Below are 13,082 nucleotides of genomic sequence, written 5' to 3' on the forward strand. Positions count from 1 at the left end.
CTTTTGGGTTAGCTCCTAACGGAAGACCCAAGTAGGTTAAAGGCTAATCAGACATAGAACACTCTAGACAACCTGCTACAGCCTCTGTCTCCCAAGCTTCCAAATTGATTCCAACCACACAACTTTTGTCAAAGTTAATTGTCAGGTTTGAAGTATACTCAAAGGATTTAATAAGATCTTTTAGGTTTCTCACTCTCCCTAAGACTCCCCCTTCACAAAAAATGATAATATCGTCAGCAAACTGAAGATGAGTCATCGAGACATTATTCCTACCTATTCTCTACCCACTTATAAGCCCTTCCCTATTTGCTTTAGAAATCATTCTACTAAACACATCTACCACAAGTGTGAACAAGAAGGGTGAAAGGGGGTCTCCTTGCCCGAGCTTGCTACATGCTGGGAAAAAAAATCCTTGAACTAGAACTGAAAAATGACAAGAGGTTATGCATCCACTCACCCACCTGCACCATCTATCCCCAAATCCACATTTTCTTAACACTTCTAATAGAAAATTCCAATCCACCGAGTCATAGGCCTTCTTAATGTCCAACTTACAAGTGAAGCCTTGATTGCCTGATCTCCTCATTTCCTCCACACATTCATTTGCTATAATCTTCCTATCTTGAACAAAGGCTCCTTGGGCTTGAGTAATGAGAGAGGGAAAGACATTTTTAATCCTTAAAGAAAGCACTTTTGCCACAATCTTATAGATGCTAGTCACCAAGCTAATCGGGGTGGCATTAACTCCACGACTAATCACATGGTTGTTTTCAAACTCCTTAAAAACCTCAAGCAAATCTTCTTTGATAGTGTCCCGACACTCTTGATAGAAAGCCATAGTAAAACCATCTGGTCCAAGAGCCTTTGACATGTCCATAGAGAAAACAACTTGTCTTATCTCCTCGTCTTCAAAGTTCCTTTCTAGCCAACCCGCCTCAACGGCTGATAGACTTGGCCAATCCAGATCTTCCACTCTCACCCGTCTCTCCATGGGCCTACTCAAAATGGATATGAAGTGAGTTGCAAAGCAGTTGGCTATATCCCCTTGGGACTCGATTACCACTCCTTCGACCTCAAGCTTGGCCACCAAATTTTTTCTCCTTCTCCCATTAGCCATAGCTCGAAAGAACTTGGTTTTCCCATCCCCTTCTTTGATCCATTTATCCTTAGATTTTTGCCTCCAAGATATCTCCTCCCTCAATAGGACCTCTTCCAAATCTTTATTCAGCTTCCATCTCAATTCTCTTTCTTGTGCACTCATGGTCCTTTGATGCTCCTTTGAATCTAAATCCTCAATTTGGGTTGACAATCTAGCTTTTAGCTCTTCCAATCTACCAAATTCCTCCTGATGTATCAATTTTTGGTGATGGCCAATTTTTTGTGCTAAGTACCTCGTCATTCGGTCTGCTTCCAAGTGGCTGATGACTCAGGCCGAAGTGGAGAACTTTGGCTGCACGTTGTAGCGTTGTAGCGTATCCCACAGACGGCACCAAATGATGTGGTGCAATCCGGCTGCTCCCTGCAGGAGATGATCTGGCTAGCAGCAATGACGGGCTCGATGAACCTGCAAGAGATGAACCGGAGAACCCAAGGGTGTTTACCCGGCGGAGTTGCTCCGATGCTTAAGTTAGCACTTGGTTGCGAGTTGAAAATGATATTAGATTGTGAGAGAGCTAGAGAGTAGAGATTACGCCTCTTTTTCCCTCTTCTCCTTCACCCTTTTCACCCTTGGGGGGTGAAGCCTTTATATACTGGAGTCCTTGCGGGTTCGGTGGAGTAGTTCCGGAATTCTCGCTACGACAGGATCCGCTTCCGTGTTAGGTGGGGATAACGCTACCAACTGGTAAGGCTGACCATTTCCGCTTGAATCGGGGAATGGGGAGATGATATTTAGCCGTTACAAGGTACGATCCCGTAAGACGCGGAGTACGGTGGCGAGATCTCCGGGGTTGCCATGCGGTGGTCGGTCAGCATTGCCTGAGCTCGTGCTCTTTAGATCCGACTTGATATGAATGCCGAAGTGCCTTGGGACCGAGGTGGTCCTGATGTGACCTTGCACTGAGGTATACTCGTCCCGAGGTAGACTTGTCCGAGGTGGACTTGCCTCGAGGTGGACTTGTCCTGAGGTGGTCCTGTCCCGAGGTGGTATGGTTATCCGAGCTCGATCCATTGCGGACTTGGCGTGTTAGGCTGAGCTGTTATCCTACTAGTTAGGTCGCTAGTTCAGCATAAAGGCTGGTCGCCAGGTCGGCGCTTGTGCCTGGTCGCCAGTTCGGGACACCATCATCTTGGCTAAGTTGTTGCCTAAGTGGTTCCGGGTGTCACCTAGTGTTCTGAGATGCCATGTGTCACAATGTCATTGGAGGGCCAAATCCGCCCTCATCACCTCCCTATTCCAATCTTTTATTTTGGATCTTAGACTTTTTAATTTCTTGTGGAAGCTAACCCCTTTCCACTTCACTCCCCTAATCTCTTCTCTCCACCACTCAACTTTATATACAAAGTTTTGGTGTGTCAACCACATGTTCTCGAACCTAAAGGGTTTAGGTCCAAGTCCAAAAGTCTCTTGGCCTAGCTTTATAGGACAGTGATCTAGGTAACTCTAGGCAGAGATTTAGCCACCAAACCCCTCCAGTGTGCTTCCCAACTTTCTTTGAAAAGGAATCTATCTAGTTTTGAACAAGATGGATTCTTCTGAAAATTGGACCAAGTGAAGTTGGCCTGTAGCATGGGAATCTCCTTCAGATTACAACTGTTGAAATTCATTGAACCTCCTCATGCTAGTTGTGATAGATTGTTTGACTCATTTAGAAACCTTATTACATTGAAGTCTCCACCCAAGCACCAAGGGCTTTCCCATAATCCTTGAATTCCATAGAGTTCTTCCCATAGTTCATTCACTCTTTGTAAATATTCGACCCATACACATTGGTTAATACCCACGTGAAGCATCCTCCACCATCCTGAACTTTAAGGATACAGAAAAGTTACCTATCAGCTCCTCTAAAGGTTCTACCGCATCCTCCCTCCAGAGAGTAATTATCCCCCCAGAAGCTCAAGCTCCCCAAGACGGAGTTGAGCACCAATTCACACCTCTTGCTTTCCACACACTTCTAACCCAACTTCTATTTAGAACTACTAGTTTGGCTTCCTGTATCAATACAATGTCAGGCCTTTCCTTCTTCAACAAATCCTTTATCACCCTCCTTTTCTGCCTACCTAGATCCCTCACATTCCAGCTAATGATCTTCATCAACTCGGTTGTAGAATGAGACCCTTCACACCACCCTCCTTCCTTCACTTTGGAGCCTTCCTCCTCTTCCCTCTTCCACTAAACTCTTAGTCCCCTTCTATGTCTGAAATTAGTCTTTCCACTTCAGACCTTTCCTTTTTGTTTTTGTTTTTGTTTTTGCTTTTGTTAATTGTTTCTTTTCTTGACATCACAGGTTTACCTCTTCCTTTCTTCTCACAACAATTGCTCCCTAGGGGTTCTGGTTATTTTGGTGTTACCTCTAACAGATCTTCTGTCTTTTTATATTCTTCCAGCAAAACACAGATTTGCTCCCAAATTCTCTCCACTTCCTCCTCCTGTCTTTTTTCTAACAATGGAACTTCTTCCTCTGTTTCAAACATCACCCTTTCAATTTCTACTCCCTCACCTCCGGCTGTTCTCTCCAGCTGTGATGCCGAGGCCCCTTATTCAGGCACAAACCTAGATTAGTAACAAAACCCGAATGGACAAACATACCTGGCCTAGAAGGAGAGAAATGGTCTACAAGTTGTGTTGGGATATCGGTAATAGAATTCTGGCCAGAGCTCATTCCCTCTGTCTGATTTGGTTGTTGGGGTAAACTTGGTTCAATCAAAACCTTTTCAATCCCTACAACCATAGAAAACTTTGGTGCATTTTCCTTTCTGAGTGTTTTCTTGTAAACCTTCAGAGTTGAATCCTGCCCCTCCAAACCGAACCTCTTTACCTGTCTGTTTTCTGGAAAGGATTTGTTTGCAAGGAGAGATGTGCCCGGACCATCCTCTATAGCTGCTGCCAAGTTCCCCTCATCCTCGTGTGGCACATTAGTTGGAGTCTTTAACTTTTCAGTCTTGTTTTCCACCTTATTCCGCTCCTCCCCTTTCCCACGTCCTTCCGAAGCACATATTTCCTCCTCTGGGAACAAAATAGCAGTGTTTAAACTTTCTTCCTCCCACAAATCCTTTGAAACTTGCAGATTTATGCTTCCTATACTGATCGGATCATCTGCATCTGAGTCTGAGACGCTCTCATGATGACAGATCTGCTTCACAGTTTTCAAGGTCACTTTGTCGGACTGATCTCGGATTTCGCCGGTCTTTGGAGAGTCGTGACAAAGTCTTTGAGGGAACCCACTGTAACACCTTGATAACTGGTTTGACTTCTTCTTAGCCAAGGAAGAGCACGATGGGGACGATTCTAGACGATTAGTTTTGTCTAACATTGATCCCTCCTCAGTCAAGTGCCTTCTTAAAGAGGCATGTGAGAACTTAAAACATGGGCCAGCTTCCTTCGGCCCAATAAGAGACTGAGAGGGCTCAATTGAAATAATAGGTTCAGCCCTACTTAATTGCTCAGTCACATGATTTTTTAAGGGGCCACCCCCTTCGACTTGACCCGACGGTTCAACTTTCTGAAGAGCCGGTTCAGTTTCCTTAGCCAGTCTGGTTTTTCTTTTTAAAGCTAACTGGTCTATCTCATTTGAATTTTTGGCGCCAGAAATTAGCACCTGAGCAAAAGATCTTTTTACTGTCGAGTCCTTGCCTTGAGTCCCACGTATTTGACCTTCTTTACTGCCCATATCTTTTAAGTAGCCGAAGTTTTGCTTGCCTATTTTAGTGCAACTTTCTATCTTCTGATTCTCCAATCCTAGCCAGCCATGTAGGGCCTGTTCTTCCACCCATTCATCTTCTTCCTTTCTAGCCTCTGATCCTAGAGAAGCTTCAATGGAGGAAACTAATCACACCTGTAATGACAGTCCTTCAACCTGGAGAGTGATATTCCTAGGTATATTCTCTGGTTTGACTCCATCTAACATCAAAGCAGCAGACATCAAATCTCCCCAGAATTCCCCCACCAGACGAGCTCCACACATCAAAGCAATGGAGGCTGCTACTTCATGTTCCCATAGATGGAACGGCAACCCAATTACCCTGACTATCACTCCATCTTCAATGGCAAAAGTTTTCGAATTGGAAGAGGAAGACCATCTGTACACAGTGAAGATCTCCTTGTCCTCTTGACTGCTTAGAGCTTCAACATCCAACATGTTTTCAAGAGGATCACACTGCCTTCATTTTGTTGAAAGGAGTTAATATGAATGTTTTCCTTAGTCTCAACTTACTAATCAACATATCTGCAACCCTCCTCCAATCTATAATCAGATTCTTTTCTTCAACCACTAACGTATTGTTCCAGCAGTTTTTGCTGAAATGTGCGTTCAGTATTGGATTACTCTTACTGTTTGCCATGGATAGAAAATCCTGGTTAGGAGTCTCCCCCTCCATCACTGATGACTTCCCCCCAGAAAGACCCTTATCTACTTCTGCAGCTTCCACCATCTCCTTCGTTCCTGAGTTCCTTTGAGCTAGGAAGCCAGTCAAGATCTCAGTCACTTCTTGCCATCCTTGACTGTTTTTCCCAGCAGGGAAACAGACCATTTGTTTCCTTCCTTTTTCAAAGAACTCTGAAAGAGATATGAATGCACATTTAGCATTCTGTTTACTTTCGACCACATATCTTCTTCCTGATTTTGTGTTATTTTCCTTCCAGAATATCCGTTTTCCTTTTATTGCTGCTTCGTGCACAAAATCCTTTTTTTTGTTCAACCATTCTATTATCTCTAAGCCTTCCACCAGAACTGTAGCATTTTTCACCTCCCTTATCTTCAGGCTGTAACACTCTTTGATTCTTAGTTCTTCGAAGATAAAGTCTTTAGTCTCCACATTCAAGGATTTCCTCCCCCTTTTCGCCTCCACAAAACCATCCATCCCAAAACTACTCATCCTTCAAACTTTTACCAAGGACAGACCAACTGAATTAGAGAGTTTCAGACCAACAATATAAGGTGGACTAGATATTTTGGGCACTTAAATAATTTCTTACCACTTTCACCCAATTCCTACTTATGGGGATTTGGGGCCATCAGGATAATGCTATATAGCCATGTCATGGTCTCTTTTTTACCATTATCATCATATTAAGTTTAGGCCGCTTGCATCCGAAGGAGGTCTCTCAACAATATTATTTTGACCTTGGGTGGGTTAGGAGGTTAGAAGCCTGAGGGAGATTAGAAGCCTTCAAGATAGATTGATGTTTCTTTTAAGTGGGTTAGGAGGTCAGCAAATAGTTTGGGTGATGGGTTAGCCAGACAAGGGATAAATAAAGCTGAGTTGTTTTGGGCTGAGTTGTAATTCTGAACTTTTTTTGAGGGGTTCTGGTACCCTATTCTAAGGGGATGCCGGATGACTATTAAGTTAATCTAATGAAAGTTACGATTTCCTATAAAAAATCGACCTGAAACTTCTGTTGCCTTTTGTTTTTAATGTCTTTAGGTTTATCCAGCTTGGAAATGGTTCGAGAAGCAAGATGGGGTTAGATCCTTGCAAAAAAACAATAAAGATCCAGCTCCAGAGTTTTATAACATTTATCTTGAGAGGCCAAAGGTCCCTCCCCTTTCTTTAGTTGTGTACATCTGCTTGTATATTTTTCCTCTTTTCAATGCATTGCTAATAAAGTCATCTGGTTGTCTTATAGGGTGATCGTGACGGGTATGATTTAGTTGTCGTTGATGCCATGCACAAGGCAAACTATGCAAGCCGGATTTGTCACTCATGCCGACCTAATTGTGAAGCAAAGTAATTTTTGTTTTAGTTCATTCTCTCTTCTATAATGTGATCTGTCCTCGAAAACATCTTGATGTCCATGTTGAAACAAGTGAAGGGGGAGCATGTTAATATGTGCCCATTGCACTGGAATAATCAAGGAAGTGCATTAAAAATGTTAAACTCTTTTTTAACTATTGTGATAGTTGAGAAATATAGGAACAAGGAATTTATGATGGAAACTAACTAAATCTGGTGCTCATAGGGAAATTTTGTTTAGTAACAGAATTATGCCTGTAACTCTTGTTTCTGCCTTGTCTGGCTGCTGATTACATCTTCTCATGTACCTATTTTAATAGATTCTTATTTCTTAGTTACTTTCGATCAAAAAAAAAAAAAAAAAAACAGAACTGTTAACTTTATGGTCTGAGCCTCTAACCCCTCTCAATTGGAGAGATTTAGCAACCTGATGCCTGGACAATTTGCACTTTGAATCTCTTTATGATATCTGGATGTGTGTACAAAGAATGCCATATTGTGTTGGATAGTTACAATTTTTGTACAGTTGTACACTCTGTATCCACACCTCGTGCAGCTGTGTCCTTGCCATGTCTGGATAACATAGGTCTGAGTACATATAAAATGAACAGAATATTAATGCCTTATGCAGAATGTTTTCTTTGAATGCTTCCTTATCTTCAAAATGACCTATTTATGCTGTGGGAAAATGAAATTGCTGGCCTGTTATACATGAATGTGGCACAAATAAGTTTTAGAGAATGTAAAAAAATGAAATTCATTATTGATAAAAAAATGAAAATAACTTGTTATCATTTATTTACTTATCCAATCTTATATCTTGGTTTGAATAAATTCCCTTTCTGTTTTATACCACATGTAAATGAAGTATGTAGTGCCCTAGGTGTTTTACTACCCATGATCATTGAGTTGTAAGCATCTGCCAGAATATCTGTTGCATGTTATCACAATTGATCACTTGATGTTTTTGCTTTAAAGTCATCCTGGTTCATTGATATTGTGATATTTTGTTATCACTGGTAAGTGTGCACATGCTTTGCACATGGTAATTCTAGATGATGATAATGATAGTAATAATGTATCCAAAATTTTCTATTAACTTCATGTATTTTTTATTTTTTGTTTTATATATATTTTTTTGTTTTTTATTATTAAACGGATGCGGATTGAAAATTCAAATCTGATTACATAAACACTTCATCCAAATATGTGATAATCGGATCGAGTTGTGAATTTTCAAGTATCATTGATAGGCCTACTTGCTTGGCTAGATTCTTCTTTTTTGTAATATTTAATCTTTTTGGTATATCTTTTTTTTGTTCATTTATAAAAAAAATGTAAAATTTAAATAGAGGGAATTGAATGGGGTGAAAAGTAGTAGTTCAATTTACAATTTAAACCTCATAATTAAGTAGGGACTAAATTCAAAAATGAGTATTTTAGTCAAAAGAAAGTTCCACAATCTTATTCATATTTTTAATAGTAGTGTAAATATAGAATTATAGACATGTTCAATTTTTTCTATAACTTATGTTTCGTATTTTTGTGTGCAAAAATAATTCTAATATGTCACACTTACTTTTTGTTTAATGTGATAAATATATGATATTATACATGTGCCTAAATGTTTTTTTTTTGCAAAATTTATGTATTTTTATATTTTATTAACTTTTATTATTTATTTATGACATTAAAGGTTAACATGTTTGACCCAAATTTTGAACTATTGATCTTTGCCAAATAGTAAAATAATTTCATTTTTGGTTATTTCTAAATTATGTATTTCATTTTCATTACCAATAAAAATAATTCGTGTTTATTACACTTATTTTTTTAATTGATTAATAAAAATATCATAAATGTGTCTAATTTTTCTACATTTTTTGTAAGTTTCTATATTTATTTCTATTTTAAAAATTTTATTACCTAACTATGATTTCGTAGGTTGGTCAATTTGATTCGGATGGCTGAATTGCTTAGCCACCACTTGGATTAAAAATGGTTTTGTTTTCGAGTCAGTTTTAAAATATGAGTTTATATTATTAAAAATATTGACACAGATCTAATTTAATAAGAGAAAATGGGAGTTAGTAATTTAAGTATAAGACTTAATGAGAGGGGATTAAATGAGGTGGAAAGTAATAATTGAAGTTAATTTTCAACCTTACCATTAGAGATGGACTAAATGCACAATTATGGGCATTTTAGTAGCCATTAAAGCTGAAATAAAATGGCTTTTATATCCTTTCTCAAACAAAAAAGTAGAGGGTAATTTTATTCCAAAAAAAGTTTCACATTGCATTCGCACTTTTATATATAGTATAGATTTGTAAATTCGATACTTATTTATTCACTTCATGCAACAGGGTTACTGCTGTGAATGGTCAGTACCAGATTGGGATTTATACTCTAAGGCCTATTGCATATGGCGAGGAAATCACATTTGATTATAACTCTGTAACAGAGGTGCATATCTTTTGCCTGTGATTCTCTATTGTGTTTTGAGAGAAGTGTTTCCTAATTGTATATCACTTGTTTTTGCTTCAGAGCAAGGAGGAGTATGAAGCATCAGTTTGTTTGTGTGGCAGCCAAGTATGCAGGGGAAGCTATCTAAATCTTACCGGTGAAGGGGCTTTTCAAAAGGTACAGAGTAAAAGATCTTACTTGATTGGTTTGCTTTCATTTAGAATCATATTACAGAAATTCAATCTTAGCAGTATTCCCCCCTTCTTATTTTGGTCTTGGTCTCTGTTGATTTTTATTTTCTTCCCTTTCATTTTATTTTTTAGGAATGGGGTGGGGGAGTCTGGTTGGCTCTGGAAGGCTTGCTTGATCAGTTCACCAAAGCCATTCATAATATGATACTCCTTTTTCTACCTTTTATTTTGTGTGGCCTCAATTAATTGAGCATTTCTGGCCAGCACCCAACTTACTCATCATGTTACATTGCTTTTTCTTACTAGAGTTTGATGTGAATCAGGTACTTAAGGAGTGCCATGGGATGCTAGACCGACACCGTTTGATGCTAGAAGCTTGTGAGTTAAATTCTGTATCTGATGATGATTATATTGAGTTGGGAAGAGCTGGTTTAGGAACTTGCTTACTTGCTGGGTTACCTGATTGGCTCATTGCATATTCAGCTCGTCTGGTATGTATTTTTGCTGCCTTCTAATCTCTCTCTTAGAATTGATGTCTTAAGTTTAGTTTCTGAAATGTCCATACAAATTCGAACGAAGGTGAGGTTTATAAAGCTTGAAAGAACAAAGCTTCCTGAGGAGATTCTAAGGCATAATTTGGAAGAGAAAAGGAAAATTTTCTTAGATATTTGTGAAGATGTCGAGAAAAGTGAAGCTGAGATTCAGGTGAGCATTGGTTACTGCCAAAACATATAATGTATATACCTGAAAATGTGGATTGTGTGATGTGCAAATTCTTTTGGGGGGAGGTGCATTACCAGCTTATGATTGCTATATGCTTTTGGTCCGGTATATGATTATATTGCATCTTGTCTATTCTTTTGTGAGGCAGGCTGAGGGTGTTTATAACCAAAGGCTTCAGAATTTGGCACTTACTCTTGACAAGGTGCTTTCCATTCTTTTTCTTAAAAGGAATTATTCTCCCTCCCTCTCCCCCCCCCCCCCCCCCCCTCTCTCTCTCTCCTGTTTTTCTTAGAGGTTATCCAGATAGTACTGATAAAATTATTCTGATTTGCACCTGGGATCAATTTGGCCTTCTTCTGATAGTTATTCATTTTAACAGGTGAGGTATGTAATGAAATGTGTATTTGGTGACCCAAAGAAAGCTCCACCTCCACTAGAAAAGCTTAGGCCTGAAGCTGTAGTTTCGGTTCTCTGGAAAGGGGAGGGATCACTTGTTGAAGAATTACTGCAGTGCATGGCTCCTCATATGGAAGAGGGACTACTAAATGATTTCAAGGCAAAGATTCGGGTCCACGATCCATCTGGATCTGAAGATCTTCAGGGAGAAATTCGGAGATCTTTATTATGGTGAGCAGTGTGATCTCTTGTTTCTTATTGTTGTACATATTTTGGTGATACCTGTGACAACTTATATTTTCACTCGTATCCCCCTATTTTATTTACAAGGCTGAGGGATGAGGTTCGGAATCTTCCATGTACATACAAGTGTCGGCATGATGCAGCTGCTGACTTGATCCATATTTATGCCTATACAAAATGTTTTTTTAGAGTTCGGGTGAGTCAAAATTACCTGGCAAAGTTCTCACAAGTTATATCTATATTTAATTTGATGAATGTGGATATGGTTTTCTTCTACCTTGACCAAGGGAATTTCCTTAATGCAGGCATACACAACTGTAACTTCTCCACCTGTATACATTAGTCCTCTTGACTTGGGCCCCAAATATACTGATAAGTTGGGGTCAGGCTTCCAGGAGTATTGCAAGACATATGGTGAAAACTATTGTTTGGGGCAGTTGATTTATTGGCATAACCAAACTAATGCTGAGCCAGATTGCAGCCTTGGAAGAGCAAGAAGAGGTTGTTTGTTGTTACCTGATATTGCATCCTTCTATGCCAAGGTTCAGAACCCATCACGTCAACGTGTCTATGGCCGTAGAACCCTCAAATTTATGGTTGCAAGAATGGTAAGTGCATGCCAAACTTATCCCTTGTTGTTAATTTGTCTTTTTCCTCTTCCCTCTGCAATGATTGTTTTGAGGTGTGCATGTACAGCACATTCCGACCCAGAGATGTCAACCGGTCTGGTTTGAATAACCTATAGCATGATCAGATATTTTCTGGGCCCACATGCCAGCTGGTGTAGTAGACCTGAGTGGATCCATCTGTGTTCCACATCACAATCTCAGTCCAATAACCTCCCGCCGTGGAAAGCTGAAGTTGTGGACTCCTGGCATCTTCCCTTTGTTTGCACCTAAGTAGAGACATGCCTTTTTAGGAACTTCCAAACATTACCTTTCCTTAACACAGCAAGGTGTTGGCTGAAATTTGCAATATGGGGGGAGTGGAAAGATATCATGAGAGCTCCAAAAATGGTATACACATTATACATATGCTAGCTTAAAAATCTCAGCATACTGGTTTTCGCCATACAGAATTTCTTTGGACCTATTAATTGGCTGGTCTTGATCCTGTAAAGCTTTTAGAATATGGGTATCTTGGGGGTCGTAGCTTCTAGGGTATTCTACAGGTCCCATGGCCCCTATCTACTATCTCCCTGGTAGAATGTTAGTGTAACAAATGTTAGAGATCAGTTAATCCAAATTGTTTGAAGGCTTGGGATGTGGTGATCCCTATGTGGCCTTAAGCTCAATTTTCTCTCTTATTCAACCTTGTTAAATTTGTTGATGTTTCATTCAAGGATACATTGCTTATTGGACTTGTTTTCTATAACAGGAGAAACAGCCTCAGAGACCATGGCCGAAAGACCGCATATGGTCTTTTAAGAGCACCCCACGAGTTTTTGGAAGTCCTATGCTAGATGCAGTTCTTAATAAGTCTCCACTGGACAAGGAAATGGTACATTGGCTGAAGACCAGATCACCAGTTTTCCACGCCACGTGGGACGAGTGAGCCAATAGGTTTATGGGTAGCAGTGGGATTGTTTACCGACCTATTTTGGTTTTGGAATGATTATTCTGTTTTATTTCATAGCTACCCCATAAAAATGGGAGCTGGTAATCATTTCAAAACATGTCCCTATTGTGCATCTCACACACCACCCATTCCTCTGTACAGTTAATTTCTGCTTTGTAATTTGTATTCATTATTTCAGTGGTAAAGCATTGGTTTCTTTTCCTTGTTTAAGTAAAATGTGAAAAAAAAGAAAAGGAAAATATTTGATTTTTAGGCTGCGTTTGGAAAGAGTGTAAATACCGGTTCAATGCATTATTGCATCCCGGTTCATAATTGCATACGTTTGGAGTCCTCGTAAAAACACCCTTAAGATCGATGTAAAATTGCAAATATGTCAGGATTTACATCGATCTTGGGGTGAAAAACTTCAGTTTTTTCGAAGTAAAACTTTACGCCCTTCCTTCATCGAGGGAAATAGGCGAGGAGTTTACCCTCATCCACCACCAGCACGATGCAGTCGAGTAATGGCGACTTCCGAGTCAAGTTTACCCTCATCTGAGCGTCTGTTTGAGTGTTCGAGGCTCTAGATATTTTCCTATTCAAGTCGTTGGCGAC

At 39.7% G+C, this 13,082-nt stretch overlaps 1 protein-coding gene across 3 annotated transcripts in view; it reads left to right on the forward strand.

Annotated features, from left to right (window-relative positions):
- Positions 1-12,721, forward strand: part of LOC104585741 (histone-lysine N-methyltransferase ATXR3-like) — a 39,368-nt gene extending 26,647 nt beyond the window's left edge. For 2 of the 3 annotated variants that reach the window (XM_010242715.3, XM_088894470.1), the window contains exons 10-20: positions 6,583-6,693; positions 6,785-6,885; positions 9,258-9,357; positions 9,439-9,534; positions 9,872-10,039; positions 10,128-10,253; positions 10,420-10,473; positions 10,651-10,898; positions 10,998-11,106; positions 11,216-11,518; positions 12,288-12,721. In XM_010242715.3, coding sequence (XP_010241017.1) covers positions 6,583-6,693; positions 6,785-6,885; positions 9,258-9,357; positions 9,439-9,534; positions 9,872-10,039; positions 10,128-10,253; positions 10,420-10,473; positions 10,651-10,898; positions 10,998-11,106; positions 11,216-11,518; positions 12,288-12,464 — 1,593 coding nt within the window. In that variant the 3' untranslated portion in view covers positions 12,465-12,721. Of the gene's footprint in view, positions 1-6,582; positions 6,694-6,784; positions 6,886-9,257; positions 9,358-9,438; positions 9,535-9,680; positions 10,040-10,127; positions 10,254-10,419; positions 10,474-10,650; positions 10,899-10,997; positions 11,107-11,215; positions 11,519-12,287 lie in introns of all 3 variants that reach the window. The other variant, XR_016080270.1, reaches the window with a different exon arrangement.
- The last annotated feature ends 361 nt before the right edge of the window (positions 12,722-13,082 follow it).

This window comes from Nelumbo nucifera, chromosome 1, assembly GCF_055504915.1.
Source record: "Nelumbo nucifera cultivar China Antique chromosome 1, China Antique-T2T, whole genome shotgun sequence".
Taxonomy (NCBI): Eukaryota; Viridiplantae; Streptophyta; class Magnoliopsida; order Proteales; family Nelumbonaceae; genus Nelumbo; species Nelumbo nucifera.